This window comes from Vidua macroura, chromosome 2 (genome assembly GCF_024509145.1).
Source record: "Vidua macroura isolate BioBank_ID:100142 chromosome 2, ASM2450914v1, whole genome shotgun sequence".
NCBI lineage: Eukaryota > Metazoa > Chordata > Aves > Passeriformes > Viduidae > Vidua > Vidua macroura.
Window position 1 is genome coordinate 50,902,887 of NC_071572.1, and position 16,598 is coordinate 50,919,484.

Consider the following 16,598-nt stretch of genomic DNA (forward strand, 5'->3'; position numbering starts at 1 on the left):
ATATTTCTTTTTCAGTGAACTGTGTACTCCAGATGCTGTAAGAAATGGATTATGCCTTTCTGTTAATTTGCCCTTATAGCATGAAGTTGAATAGTCCAATATTGATTTTTTTTTTGCATTTTATATTCAGATAAAGTATTACCACTGGAAAAATGAAATACAAATAGTATATGTAAAGATTTTGTACATGAAAATGAATATATAATATAGCCATATAGTGAAGCTATCCCTTGTCTGCAAATTACAGATGAATAGCTCAAAGTAGGCAGTTAATTATTAGTCTAGGTCAAATTTTTTTCTTAAGTCACATAGTTAGGGAGGTATAAGAGTTTTGCAAACAAAAGTTCCTTAACAGAGAGAATACATGACAAATCAGTGATCTCTCATTGTGCAGCTAAATAACTACAGCTCAGATTTTTTAAACAGATTTAGGAGAGTATTGCTTAATGATTTTAATTGTAATGTTTCAGGAGGCTTAAAAACCTATCCATGAAGTGTCCAAATTAATAATACTTTTTCAAACTGTAAAAAAAAACCCAATCCAAACAACTTTTAAAAAGCTGTATTACAGGTCAGAAAATGTAAAAAAAAAAGGACATATTTCTACAAATTTTGCTTGGAGCATTTCTCTGGTAAGCTGCAGTACTATTGGAATAGATGATGCATATTTCACAGAATGGTTATGTTCTCATAAAAACCTCATTGCCCATTCTTTGATGGGGAAAACTCATCCAACACTCTATGCTGAGCTTTATGTTTGGATGGCAATTAGAGAACCCAAAATGTTTAGGTAAGGAACATTTCAGTACAAAGCTTCTTAGTGAGGAAAGTCCTTATATGGCTTCAGGATTTGCCACACAGTTAAGGCTTTTGAGCATTGCTTTTGCCTAAGTGAACCTCTTTTAAAACCAGCCATTGGTACTGAGAAATTTGAGTAACTGCATTTAAAATAAATATCCTCTCTTTATGAATGAAGTCCTTTCAACATCTTCAGTTATTTATAAACCTAGATGTTTTTAGGAGAAAATTATGTACTAAAACTACAATTACTTCTCTACATACATAAGAATGAAACTCAGAGATTTGTTTTTCCACAACATGACATAGTTACAAGCATTTCTTTTCAAAAGGAGTGCTAAATGTGATGTTTTCATTTCTGGCTAAAGAACTGTATGCTAGACAGATTTCTTTATAGCAGCAAGGAGTCATCCTCACACACAGTACTGCTCTTATTAACCATCACTATTTACTTTTATTAATGAGAGTACTATGTGGTATAATATAAATAAGAATTTACTTAACTGAGTATTTTGAGATATGTAGACCACCTATAAATTCATCCTGCAGGTGCCCTGTCACTCAAGACCAAGGTTTTGTATCTGAAACATATCTGCAGGTGCATGGCTCAGTTCAGAAGCACACAAAGTGGTCTGCTCCCAGAGCAAAGTTCTGTTTGAGGCCATGTGCCAGCACTGGGCTGCCTGGGATAATCCTAAAGGGATGGGAATGAGAATGGGAGTGAACACTGTATGTGGGCAACATCTGACAGAGCCTCCATTATCCTAAACAACCTCTCCTTCTCCTTGAGTGGTAATATGCTTGTGCCTTCACACTTGAACCTCAGCAGTGGTATCAGCACACCTTTAATAACTTGGCAGTGGGTCTCTAAGTTGTTCATGCAACTCCCAGCAATGGCAGCAGCCTGGCTGAGCATTTACCCCAACCACAATAGCTCTTGCAGCTCTTATGAAGGTATGGCTAAAGACCCACATGTCCAGAACAGACACACTTCTCAGCAAACCAACAGAGTATTCTCTAGGTCTGCTGGATATACTACTTTAATTCTGGGGGATAAGTATTCTGGTTGTTTCTCTCCTTTCAGTGAGAAGTTGAATGGGGCTTTGAGTAACCCGATCTAGTGGAAGATGTCCTCACCCATGGCAGGAAGGCAGAATTAGATGATCTTTAAAGGTTCCTTCCAATCCAAACCACTCTGTGATTCAGTCTGACAGCTACTGACACAGGCAACCTTGAGCACCACTTGAACAGTCTTGCCAAGTGAGGAAGATATTTTGATATGAAGGCTCTGAAAGACAGCCTTAGCTCTATAGGTGTGACACTTAAGGATGAAGATAGGTAAGCTGCTCTAGTTGAAGTGAACTTTGAAGACCATGCTGGAAGGAGACTTAGATGGGTCTGCAGGACTTGTCAAAATTATTCTATCAAAATGATCTGCCTGAATCTTTCCCATTCCTCTTACAGAAATAACTGCTGTCAGAAACGACACTTTAATAGAATTATGAGTGTAGAGAATCCTGAACACATCTGTTGCCTGTTAAGGGATCATTATATAAGTGAATTTAGGCCATTTTTTGAAAAGTTGATAAAGATATGGCCCAAGAACATCCAAAATGAGATTTCTGTCATAGACAGCATTCCTTGTACTTGTCTTCTTCTTGTGCTGATTCAACAATATCTGCTGTTGAATAACATTTTGCTTCATCACAGAATCAAACTCACATCCAGTACAATCAACAAACTTCTCAATAGACATGGCAATACAAAGTGCTGCAGGTTGCTGCAAAACATTTATAGGTTGCAAGAAAGTACTGACTCATCATCCTGGGAAATCTGCTGGAACCTAATCACCCCAGGAGTATGTTCTAAAAAGACTACATTGGCCATGATCACTGCGTATAGGAGGCAAGTAAGGATTAAGACTAAAAAAATAAATTCACTTGCAAATAAGTCCTTGTTGATCCCTCCACACTCAAGTTAAGTGGGAAGTGATAGAGAACACTGGCACTGATAACACAGGTGTGCCTGTTCTGCTTGGGGAATCCATGATTTACATAATGCTCTCTTTTGATGAGCAGATGAGATAAAAACACAACACGAAAAGAACACCCCTCCACCATTGAATCTGCACACTAAATAAGAAGGAAGGAAAATTGTGATCAAGCATGGAGCAGCTGTAAGGATAAATTAAGTCTTGATTCTCAGGGTGCAGGCATTATCAACACTACATTAATTTGTCTCCAATCTGGTACTCAAATATGAGATGAAAAAAAAATATGCATCCAAAAAATCACTAGTATTTTTGAAGGTCTGTCTGAAAACAAGAATTCAAGCACTATTTTTCCTTTAACTGGTTCTTGTGAAATTGCTGTTTAGAAATAAAACCAATGCATTTTTGTACTTAAAATTTTAAAAAATAATGTACCTTGTGTAACTGTAACACAAACCTCAGTTTAGAGGCTGCTGCAGAATTGCAGTATTATTAACTATTAATCATAGGTAGTGGTTGAAAGAACAATTAATTTTGAAATGGTTTTACAAATATTAAAATTTTTCTTCAGCTCTGAAGAAAACACGTTTAGTGTTTTCACTAATACTTTTCTAATAGTACCAACATTATCTGCAGAATTTAAGGCTCTCCTTGAGGAGTGTTAATTCTCTGAACTCATCCTCTCAAAAATATTCCATGCACAAACCAACAAAATGCTGTTTAATAAACTAAGAGGGATAGGAATAGTGGGCTAAATCCAGCAGAGCTTCGCTTGGCATATATTTGGTAGGGATTATCATTAATTTACTTAAATCCCATTCTGATTCAGTTCTGGAATAGCTGAGAGTAATCTGAAATCACCTAAGGGATATTTTAATTTAAAACTGTCATCAGCAGATTCCAAAAGGTTATCCTCATGACAAAAAATTTCTTGAATGTAATGGTTCTCTGGTAAGAAATCCCTACCTCTAACATTCCTCTCACTTACTGGAAAGCAAAGGACCAACATTATCAATTTTATCCCAGATTATGATTTCTCATATGTGCCAGGGAATAGAAGCTAACAATTCAGAACCTTTGTTTTAAATATGGAGTTATGAATAGCAAAATTAGGGACTACTAATATGCACCAGAAGCCCTAAGACATTAGGCTGTTCCCAAGAATTTCTCTGGCTTATGAAACTAGGCAAACTTGTGATAGTGGAGTAAAAGCTATTTTCAGTTTACAAGGAATACTGGAAACTAGAAGGAAAAAAAATATTACCAAAATATTTGATGTGCAAAGTAAGTGTTAAGTTTCTTTTTTGCTATAATATTTTTTGTCAGGCCACACTTTCATTTAGAGACACAGACTAATGGTGAGCACACCCCAGCTCCCCACAGTGGAGTACTGCTGGTATGTTTACCATGAATGCTCATACTGTAGGGCAGATCCATTTTCTTTCTTAAACTGAGGCCCTTTAAGATGAAAAAAATTTCCTTTAAAGTTAATGGAGAGTAATAGGCATCTCTAGGAAATAACTCACTCCACCCAAAATCTGAATTACTTTTTGGAGATGTCACTTCCTTCAAGAACTATTACGGAAAGCTGACATAAATCTCTAATTTAGGTACCTTAATTTGTACGGTACATTTAAGAAGAATATCTAAGCATACAGATTATTGGCAATGATAAATGAACCATTTAACTCAAGAAAATCAATGTTAATAACACATTTAAGTTCTTTTAGATTTTAAAGCATGAAACATACACTTTCAGAAATAACCTCACCTATTTACTCTCTTTCTATCTTCCTTTTGAGAGGCTTTTGGACTACTTTGAGAATAACGAAACCATTCCATTATTACTACCATAATCTAAAAATTTGCAACAAATTCTTTGAGACTTTTCACAAATGGAAAGTAAGACACTGCATATAGAGAACACTGTGATTTTTCATTTTCTGGAAAAATATAATTTATCTTTGAGGTGTTTCTTATAATGTAACAAGTCTAGGAAAATATTAAAACCACTTGATTCTGGAATTAAAAAAAAGATTTATTCTTATTGAATCAAAATTAAGCTCAGTGAAAAATATCTTGTCAGAAACTATGAATGAATATTTCAGTTTATTTATAAACATATTGATTCATATATAGATTTGCTTGGATAATAAGCATTTTTAGGTATTCCTCAAGGGATAACAAATACCATCCCAAACTATCAAAACACTCTGAATAGAGACATATGTATGACAGTGCGTGAGATTAACTATTAGCTGTTTTATTTTAATTGCTTCAGTAGATTAGTGGAAAACCCTGTATTTTTCATGTAATTGCTTCATAATAGAATCACATTAATGTCTCCTAATAGTTACTGTTTGCTTTTCCTAAACCAAGACACCACATAAACACCTAATACTTAAAATGCTAATTCTTCTGTAGAGCAGTGGGACTCGGCTATAAACTTCCTTGAAAATCAAGGGACATATTATTTTGTAACAGCTTACCTGGGAATCAGATGTTAGGGAAGTTGCTCAGTGGTTAGAGAGCTCTGACAGATGGATACAGGTGCAAATCAGAGTCTCCACAAAAGCATATGCTCTAATTTTGGCTGAAATACCCTTTACTGGTGAACTACCCTATTATAATTTTTCTCCAACTTTTTTCTTGATTTTTACTGTTGCACAGCTGGTGTGTCATTCTTTCCTTTTACTCTTCTGAACTCTACTTCATGAGAGTTCTTCTCAACTCCAAACTCACTTTAAACCTGTCACAGCTACTTTTCCAAAACTAAAGTACCCTTTTCTGACAGTATGAGAGAAATAACAAGTGCTACAGTTCCAGCATGAGAACTGGAGTTAGGATGGAGAGTTAACATCTCAACTTTGTGGACAATAGTACAATTTTTCCTAATGATAAAAATATAAGTGATTTTATCTTCAGTTTAAGAGAAAGTAAAACAAGAAGTAGTGATTTTAATTACCTGAAATCTTTTTCAAGCTGTGTAATATGTTCTTTCTGTAGACTTATTTGAGAATCTCTCTGTTGCACAGTTTCAATGAGGTATTTGTATGGCTGTTGTGCTTGGTTCAACAAAGAATTTGCTCTGTCAAGCTACAAAAAAAAAAGGTATAACTACCATAAATATTTTAACTTATAAAGCATAATTACTTGATTATTATTGAATTATTGTTGGATATTACTGCTTTTTACCAATTGCATATTAATATAAACTCTAAACCTTTTATTACATACACAAAAAAGGAAACATACCACCTTCAAATTTATTACTAGTATATTATCTTCACACTTTTCTGTTCTAATTATGTGCTATTTTCACTGCAATAATGGTACTCTCTACACTTCCCTAACCTGCATTTTCAAGGGTTTTAATGTAACAGCTTCCATTGATTAAAAAAAAAAAAAGTAGAGTCAATGCCTCTGTTTACGGTCTTATTGACTTACTGTGGGCTTTTCCTCCCTCCTTTGAAAAGCTGAAAAGGTTGTATCATAAATACTGCACTTAAGCAGAAGTATTTGAGCCAAGTTCAAACCAGAAGCTGATAAAATCACTTTTGCAACAGCTTTTCATCCATGCTCTAGACTTCATCTAGATGACTGAACAAACTGTCCGTGGAAAGAAAAATAATGGGCTACTTGAGCATGCTGTAGTCTACAGGATCTCTGGTTTGTTCTTATATAAAAACAAAAATCAAAAAAGACAATAGCTGGGAGTAAAAATCATGTAAAGACAACAAAGAGAAGTTTTACAACTTTACACAAAAAAACCAATATTGAACTTTGTACTGGATTGTATTGTGATTTAATCTATACAATTATATGGTAAAATATAAAAACTTTAATGGTAGGATAAAAATGAGCTGAAGATGTTCCTGTGGAAAGTTGCAGGAATTTGAACTAAGGTCAGTGATACTGAATCTTTCATCAGTGAAGCAAGTATAAAACTACTGTGGGTAAGGAACGTATTGAAGTGAAACAGAGAAAAATTTAAGATAAAGAATAGTGATATGGAAGAATACCAAGCGTAACAATGGATTCACCAATTTCCTGATGTCTTCCAAGTAAGAACCTGAAAGAATATGTTTTAGTCAAATAGAAATTACCATGATATACCTAAGAATACATAACAGATTATAATACTGGTTAAAAAATCCCCAAACTTCACTGTTCATGTATCTTTCACTGAAATAATCTATATAAACATATATATACACATAAAATTTATAAAATTAATGTAATTTAAAAATAAATAGAAATTCAAGTATTTGCACTCTGTGAAGTACTTGGCTGTAGTAATTATAATTTGTAATTACCGTGGCTTTAAAAATCAGGCTGTTAAGCACATTCCTGAAATAGTAAGCCTACAAATTACATATGGTGGCAACATCAAATAGAAAACCTAGTTGCCCTTTCATTCCTCTGAGAAAAATTAAAAGACCATCTAAAGATTTTTTTTAAAAAATCAGTTTGCCCTAATTCTGGGACATTTCAAGCTGAGGTTTGTTAAATATCTTCAAAAGTGATTCAACAGAAGAGCTGTGTAAGAAGTAGTGATGCATTCATTGAACAATTAAGTATCAAACAGAACAAACTAGCTTGGCTGGCTGTTCTTCTGTTCAGAAATCAAAATGTTGTCTGTCTGGCTCACATTCTTGTTTAGCCTGTAAAGTAATCCTGCTTTCAATATTAGTTACAAAACACAATATAAACTTCTTTGGAAACTTCTATCATGGAGTTTTGGTTAATTATGAGTCCATTTTTTAAACATCAAATAGATAAAAAACACTGTTTAGAAGATATTTCATTTTATGAACAGCTGTTCCGCAATGTTTCTACATATTTGAATTTTTGTGTAATAATGATTTACCTCTTGTGAAATCTGTGTTACTTGTTCCTTCTGATGTTCCAGATCTTTCACAAGCAACGAGTTTTGCTTTTCTAGCTGCAGTAATCTTCTTGCCAAGTGAACACTGTGCCAGTAAAAAGCAAGCTCAACTTGAATTTTTTCCAAAACAGGCAAAAGAAATTCTAACATTTATGCTTCAGGACTTGATTGCCTTAATTTTTCATCAATGCTTAAATATTAACATATATAAACTACATAGTTAAACATGCTGCATGGTCAAAGTTAGAAAAACAGTGAAAATATTACAAAATGTAACAGCACTAAAATAACATTCCCACAGTTATGCTATTGTAATATTTTATGCATAGTAATTACTTATACAATTTGTTCAATACTACACAGCTGTAGAAATATTGTCAAAATCCTTCATCTAATTATGATTATTTACTTTTTAGCAACTTTACAGACTCACTTTAATTCTAACTTAAATAATTGTTTAAAGATGCTCATTAATATATGTTTTCCAGCAAACCATTGAAAATTTAGTATTTTATCACTTTCAAAAGAGAGGCAAAATTGTGTTGTCTGACATTTAATATGCTAAATAATTTAATGTTATTGCCAATTTTGTTTTAAACAAACTCTTATGTGGAGTCACAGATTAACTTTGAAGAGAAAGGATTATTGAGCTACTTAAACAATCGAGTTAAAAAATTAGATCCTCAACCTCTTGCAAGCTTCATGTCCAGAATCAAAGAGTTTATTATCTATTCAAGAGCACAGGTCCATGAGCAGCAAAGGAAAGATTCAATGAGCACTGCAGAGCCTACTAGCAGACATCTAACCTAGTCTTCCAAACTCTTATGAATCACAGAATGGGCAAGGTTGGAAGGGACCATGGTGGTCATCTAGTCCAACCTCCAGAGCACAATGTGCAGGACCGCATCCAGGTGGTTCTTGAGTAACTCCACAACCAGTTCCTGACTATGACATAGAATCTATTAGAGGGTAGAGTGGTCTAAAGCAGACTGACTGACTTGAAGCTCAGGCTTAAGTGCGTATAAATCTAGACGATTGTACAAGTTTATCTGAAAATTCGACTGGTCATAACCTCCATCTCTTCCTCAGTAAAATGGAACAGACTTCTGGATTTGGAAGAAGTCTTAATAATCTTCATCTGTGTTATAAACACACTCTTTCATGCAATAATCTCATCCAGTACAAAAGAGAAAGGAACCACTTCTTTGACTAGTAGCTATTAGAGTGTAAGTGAAAACTTGGATACCTTCCCATGGCAAATTTAGGAATGCATCCCATTGAAATTTTCCCGGCTTCAGCTACTCAGCGAACTTCACCTGAATTTGCAAATATTTAAAGATAACACAAGTACACCTTTCAAGCATACTTTTCAATATGTTTTTTGACTAGTTTGAATTGAAAGCAAAGATACAAAGGGACTGATGTGCAAAGACATCTTATGCTGGAAACATTTGATTCCAACTATACTAGAAAATTATGCAGTGCTCAAGAATGTGTTAATTCCTTGCTAGCAAACCACCAAAGTCATCCTGGTAGTGTTCTGCATTCTCTCATTAACACTTCTCAAGTAGTTCCTAGGCATAGCTGAGAAGTCAGCATGGGCAAGCAAATTTCTGCCAATATGCAGTTCACATGTAGCTTAACCTACACTGAGAATTGTTTTATGGCAACGGGTTACTACAGGCCATTTGGTCTTGATGCTTCCAAGCGTTTCCAGGCATGCTTAATTTAGTACTATGGGTGCACAATGCCTACATCTGAAGTAATGAAGGAGTTGTTTCTGGCAAGTGGCCAAAGAAGTATAGACCCCCACACTGCTTGAAAAGGTCCGTTTTGTACCAACTTTCAGAGACTGAAGTGCATGATGTGAACTTAAAGGAGCTCTTCATTTAGGATCCCATATGTCTGCGATTAAAGAGCAGGTAGTGGACTCCAGAAAGAAGATTATTCACATTTGTAAAAGATTGTCTTTCCTTAAGCAATCCTAGATAGCAGAAAATTTATCCATGTTTCCTTAATGGCAGTAAATAGAGGATGGTATCAGAGTCTTTGCTTTTAAAAACTTCGGCAGCCAAAGGCATCACACACATTATCAGCCTGACAGCTTTCCTTGAATCAAAACAGCAGGTAAACCATACACAGTCTTTTATGGCTTTTAAAATCTTTTTAATTCTAAAAGATACAGAAAGTCTATGAAGTCTCCAACACTATTATGAATGATTAAGTCAGTTTATTAGTCAATGCCTTTTGGAACAAAAGTGGAGTACATGAGTCATTCCAATAGAGCCGCTTCTAAGCTCAGAAAGTGTCTTCCAAGCATACCTGAAACCCTGGTCTGATCATCAGATTCAGCATTCAAAGGAAATTTAACAGAGTTTTCATATATGTAGATAATCTAAACTGAATCTAGTAAGGTGAGGAAAAAGAAGGATTGAAGTGGAAACTCAGAAAAGTGCCCAAACTATTGACAAAACAGGAATAAACTGAAGCTTTAGGAAATGGTGCTACAGAGCTCTCAACAGTTTTCTAAACCAGATGTGCAACAGGTTTGTGAAGGTTTTTTCCACACTCCTCACCTTCCAGGGATGGTGACTCCACCACCTTCCTGGGCAGCCTATTCCAATGCTTGATAACCATTTCTGTGAAGAAATTGTCCAACCTGAACCTCCCCTGACAAGCCTGAGGTAATTTCCTTTTATCCTGTTGTTAGTTGTGTGAGAGAAGTGAGTCATAGCCTCTACACACAGCCTCACAATGAGCCATTCAAATGTCACTATTATTTCTTAAAGACAATGCATAATATAAATTTATTAGTTCAAAGTGACTATGATCAAGAAGTATGTTTTTCACCATTTTAGTCTATTGATCAAATTTTCAAATTGGCCAAACCAGAGCAAACTAAAAAAAATGCAAGTGGAATAAGATCCTGTATTAGTGAAGATAAAACAGTGATGCTCTGAACTGTTGTCCTTCTTAGTATCCTGGCAGATATGTTTTTCTTACTATTAAATACAATGATTTTTACAGTACTAATAATGCATATCCTATTATATGAATGTAAACAATATAACTAATCTGTTTTTACATCTGCTTAATTTTATACAATTATAAACAATCTTTCTAAAAGTCAATGAGAAGAGATTTTAAAATGACCTAGAAAAATATGTTAATTAATATGCATCAACCACATTAACAGGTCCTAGTCCTCAATCTATTCCTATAGACTTAAGTCATCAAAAAGCCTCTTCATGTTAATCAAACTGGCTGGATTCTAATACAAAACATAATGCATGTAATCTTCATTTAGTTTCTCTCGAACAAGTGAATTCATGAAGTACTCTTTTTTTACCTTTGCTTTAGTCGTCTTTTGGCTGTTGTAGGAATGTTAGCACCATATCCATATGAGAAGAGAACCCTTTCAGCTTCAACTTCATCTTCCACTGCAAAAAATGCAGAAAGGTGCTGTTGAAGAACAGTGTCAGAACTTATAAACATCTAAGAATAACGTGTAATTCTAATTACAACTCAACATGAAAAACATATTTCTAGAAGTTAAATTTTCAGTTGGTACAACTTTCTGGGCTTGAGTAGAACAGTTTTTTTCACCATTAGCATTAAATTTAGTGCCACACTTTAATTACTTACAACACTTTTTATTTTTATGATTAATGTAAGACTTATGCAATACAAAAGTAAAGGAAAATAGTTCAGTTGCCTTGAATATTCATACTGTTGGTATGGTCACAAAATACATACTACTTGTATAAGTTTAGTGCAGCAGTAGAAGGTTTGGTTGTTTAAGTTTTTAATCTAAAAAATTAATTTTCAGTGCATACATGAGAAGGTAGAAGAAGATAAAATTTGGGAGTGTTTGAGGTGACAGGAAATAACCAAGTCCACGTTGCAAAGGGAGCTGATGTCACAGTGAAGCTGCTCACTATGGTTTTTGAAAGGCTGTGGTGATCAAAAATTTCACCACACTTGATGAAAACAAATGCCATTCATTTCTTCAGAGAAGGGCAAAAAAGAGATCCTTAAGTACAAGCAAAATAGAAATATTGAAAATAATCTCTGCTTTGATTTCTGAAAACACATTTCTAAGGGTTTAAAACAGATTATAATTGCTTTGAAAGGAAATCCCAATAGCAGCAAGATTATAATGTCTATGTTCATATTTCAAGTTTTGAAATTCAGGTTTCCACTTTCCTGTAAGATGAAGTGGACCAGGAAAAAAAAAAAAAAAAAAAAAAAAAAAGGAGTAAGTATATGTGTGAAATAGAAAGGGGCAGAGAGAGTGGGACAGAGAGGAGGGGTTAAGGGGGACAATGAGAAAAATGGGAGTGGCAGGGGTGTGAGAGAAGAAGGGAGAACAAGTAAACACCAGCCCAGGCACCACACAAAAGCTTTGATGAATCAAATAGTTGGGAACAGGAGAAACAAATATAGGAAATGATGTGAGTCCTATCTGACTCATCTTTCTTAATACTCAAGTGCCTCAAAATCAGAAATACTTTCATTTCTCAACAACTTACAAAATGTTATAACTTCTGTTCTCACTTGTCCTTGTAATGCTATTTTAAACAAGGCTTCTTAAAACACATTTAGAAAGAGAAAAGCCTCTAGAGGAGCACCTGTGGTAGTCACATATCTAGTTATATTAAAAACAATATAGAAATTTCAGTAAGTATGACAGAAAAAAGTTTACTAATGTGGCACTACAAAGACACCAGCACTTCAGGGCTGTCTTAAATATGACAGGGAATTCTTTGGTGCTGTAAACACCTCTGGTTCAGAAAAACATAAAGAATAATTTAACCTGCCTTTTTTAATACCCTTCTTTTTGGTTACATCTTCAGTGTCAAATGTCTCTGAAAAACGTCAGTAAGATCCTGTACTGTAAATTCAGATCTGTCTCTAGTGTCCAGTAAATGTCACATCAGGAAGACAAACACAAAAGAGATTGGAAATGTTGTAGGTATCAAAATAATATTCTGTATCAGTGTGTCTTCTCTTACAACATTCCAGGCTCTTCACCTGACTTTGTGGTGTAAAATATACATTTTATAAGCTAGGGGACACTTCTTAATGACAGCTTCTTATGCTACTCAGCAAGGATGTGCCATTGTGAGGATATGGATAGGTGCAATCTTTTTCTTAGAAAGATACTAAGCAATGGAAATGAGAAAAATCAAACTAGTCTACAACAAAAATACCCGAATGTGAAGATTAAACACTGAAAAGGAAGAATAGACAAATGCCAAGGAAATTTACTACTCTTATTCATCTGGAAACCTCTTAGGCACTGTAAGAAGTGGCTATATAAATTCTTGATAGCTTCTTGAATAGGCTGTTTCATGTCATTTCAATATTATTAAAGTGAGGCATAACGATCAGGGAGTAACAGTAAAAATTCAGTGATCTCTTCCACACGCATATTTTCCAAAGGGAAAAAGTGCATATATATATACATATATATATATATATATACATATACATATATATATATATATATATATATATATATAATTTATATATTATATGACAAAAGCCATCTCACATGTGTAAATAAATACACAGTTTATTAAAAAGTCTAGAGAATCCCACCCTCACTGGCATCCCCAAATACTGTAAAATAGCAGAGGTTTCATGACTCAGGATGAAGAAAAAAACATCATATGCTATTTAAATATAAAGAGGTGACCACAGGAATGAAGATTAATCCTTATTATCACTAAAGTCTGTAGAAAACTCTAATTGTCTTCCACACAATACTTCAGTCTAAATTATATTGCAAGAAAGATGGACTGAAGTATTTCCATAACACACTTCCAACACCAGTTATTTTTCTACCTTTACCTCTTTATGACATATAACATAATTTGAGACACAGGAGGAAGTATATCTGTCTTCTCCTTCAAAATATTTAAAAAAAAAGTACTTTTTTTTCTTCTGTTTTCCCTAAGATATTAGGCTTAACTAGTATTAATCTTAACTTTCTATATCAAATACAATGAAATAGCATGTTCAGTATTAAATAGAAAGTATATTAAAGTAATATTAAGCTATAACTCCTTTTTTTCTTCAAGGAAATCAGAAAATAAAGTCACTATATTTTAAAAGAACAGTTCATTTGAAACTGTTCATTTCTTTAGCCTTCTGCAGCATATAATGTAAATTGTTTTAAAATAGATATTTAAGAAGAAGTTAAGAATGATCTGGTAAAAAACTTAACTGCTGTCCCAAGATGCATAAGAAAATGTAAACCAGTGTAAACAAAAACAAGTGCTCTGAACTCTGCTATCTCCTTGGAGAAAATGAAGGTAAGGTCCAAAAATTCTGTGTTAATACATAAATACCCCTTAGGCAAGTATATATATATGCATATACACACTTCAGAAAATGTTTTACTGACTAAAACAGAAGGGTGTATACAGCAAACATGCTTATGGTCAGACTGGAACCTTTGGGTACTCAGGCCATTCTAAGTACAGGCTGCAGTGCATAAAATTAATAAAGTATGTGCAGTCTAGTTACTAACATCACTGCATCTTGGTAATGCACACTTTGCTAGACACTACTGTTTATATATGACTATTTTTTTGAAGGAGGAAAGAAGGAGAAAAGGAGAAGATGACAGTTGAATTAGTCTGAAATTTTAGAATATCCTACTCTGTCTACACACTGGCTAGGAGATTTCAAGATTACAGTCAGAGTTTCAAATTAGAAATTAACTGCTTTGTGGATTGATTTAGGCTGAGAACCAAATGAACAGAGATTTTACACAAATTTTTCTATGTTTGGGAACATTTTAATTTTTGCAAATGAGAGACAAAAATTTTCAAGAGTAATCAGGTATGAATTTAATCCATGGCTTAGTACTTGGAACAGATTGAGCTGCCACAAGGAATTACTTAATGTCTAATTATTATTAATTCAACAGAAGGAAGAGGTTTTTTCCTCCTTCCAATTAGTTAAAAAATTCACATTAATCACTGTACTGAAATATAAAACCTGTATTTGCCTGTCAACAAAGAGGGCTTCCTGACATTTAAAATGTACTAAAATAATAGAAGTATCCTAAAGAGTGTATTTAATTATAATGGATAATTAGAATAAGGAAAAGGGAACTGACTGAATACTGAGGTTATTTTCAAAAAGCACAAACTTAGACATATGGATGTTTGACACATATTTACAGGTACACTTAGAAACCTGCCATTAATATTTTCTATCAAAATAATTACTGCCTTTTACTTGTCAGGCATAATGAAGAAGAATGACAGGCACTGTAATGCTTTCCAAGTCATGAGAAAAAAAGGTACCGTAATGCCAGAAACATCTACAGATAAAATAACTTGTGACAGAACTTACTTTCTGCTGTCTGTAGTATTATCTCATCAAGCTCTTTTTCAAGTTTTTCGTAAGTATCTAGTCTTGCTTGAAACTCAGAATTTTGTGTTTGAAGCTCAATAATGCGGGTTTCACTAGAAGACTGAAGACTATAAAATTCCTTTGTAAGCACCTGTGAGAATGAATAATGGAAAGATCAGAGATTCAGCGTTACAGTGATTTTTGAAAAAGGCAAAATATAATACATGTAAAATGTGTACCGGTATGACATTAAATATTTGATGTAAGTTTTGCACAGCAAAGATTAAAATACTTTAAAAAGCATTTTTAGTATTCCCGTTATTCTTTCAATAATATTATCTTGCAAAGATTAAACTCTCAGATCTTAGGCCTATCTGCTGAGGCCTTATTAATTCTAAGAAGCTGTCTGAAAAAGCTACAAGAATTTTAAAGGAAACTTAAGAAAAGCCAGGTAACAACTAAAAAAATTCACACACAGCAGTCAAAACAGCGTAAATGCAATAATTCTTGTTGCTTTAATTGGCTTCTGATTTCAGTTATCCGTTTATGAAGACTGCTTTGCAGAATATAAATACAAAATTTGCCATTAAAGCTATACCAGTCTGATTATTTACTTATTAATAAAAGGTAATATGCTATCAACATTCAAGACTTATGTAAATACTTAATCCATTAAGATTAAACAAAAAATGCCATATTCAAAATTTAAAGCTATGAAGGCCTGTATAATAATTTAAGTTTGATAAAGTGCTTGATAATAGGAAACAACATTGATCAAATAAGTACACACCAAACTGGAATAGGACAATCCTTGGTATGAAAAATAGCAATCTACATACTTTGCAGAAAAAATCCCACCAAAACAGGTAAAGTAATAACCAAGTGGTACTGATGTTAAATTTCATACTAAATTCCTAAGTAAAAATCACAAACATTCAGAATGACAAGTGAATATAGATTTGGAGATACAGAAATATATGCACAGTGTGCAGAGCAGTAATACTAGAGTCACTGTCTAAACCATGAAAGAATTTACAATGCTTAGAGCAACAAGCCACTTGAATATAAAAAGTTCAGTCTAGTGTCACAGAAGAAATAAATGTATATGTTAAAACTGGGCAACATCTAAACCACCTGTTTCCTAGTTTAGCAAGAGAAACTACTCTATGCCCTAAATAAAAGCAAGAGTTAGTCCAGAAAACTGTACCTTAGCCACAAGATAGCAGGGCCTACACTATTAATAAAGACTAACATCCTGTAATGGTAGGGAAAAAACTTTAGTACATTAATGCTATATGAAAGAAAGAAAATTTTAAAACCCCAGGAATTCAGTCAAAAGGAATAAAAATAAAAGCTTCAGACATCAAATATTTAAATTCTTCAAGAATATTTCTTAATGAAAGAGCATTTAAGTGCATATTTCTTAACTAAAGAAATTAAAAGTGTCTCTCTAAAGAGAAAAACAAGTGCCGAAAGTGTTAGTAGAATTGAATGCCAAATATTTGAGTTATTGTCAGATCACAAAATTTCCACAAAGAAAATGAAAATATA

The 16,598-nt window shown here is 33.7% G+C and overlaps 1 protein-coding gene across 5 annotated transcripts in view; it reads right to left on the reverse strand.

Annotated features, from left to right (window-relative positions):
- PIBF1 (progesterone immunomodulatory binding factor 1) overlaps nucleotides 1–16,598 on the reverse strand; it is a 105,280-nt gene that overhangs the window by 23,903 nt on the left and 64,779 nt on the right. For all 5 annotated transcript variants that reach the window (XM_053971147.1, XM_053971148.1, XM_053971145.1 and 2 more), the window contains 4 exons: nucleotides 15,048–15,198; nucleotides 11,026–11,116; nucleotides 7,659–7,761; nucleotides 5,754–5,884 (listed from right to left, as the gene is read on the reverse strand). In XM_053971147.1, coding sequence (XP_053827122.1) covers nucleotides 5,754–5,884; nucleotides 7,659–7,761; nucleotides 11,026–11,116; nucleotides 15,048–15,198 — 476 coding nt within the window. The remainder of the gene's footprint in view (nucleotides 1–5,753; nucleotides 5,885–7,658; nucleotides 7,762–11,025; nucleotides 11,117–15,047; nucleotides 15,199–16,598) is intronic.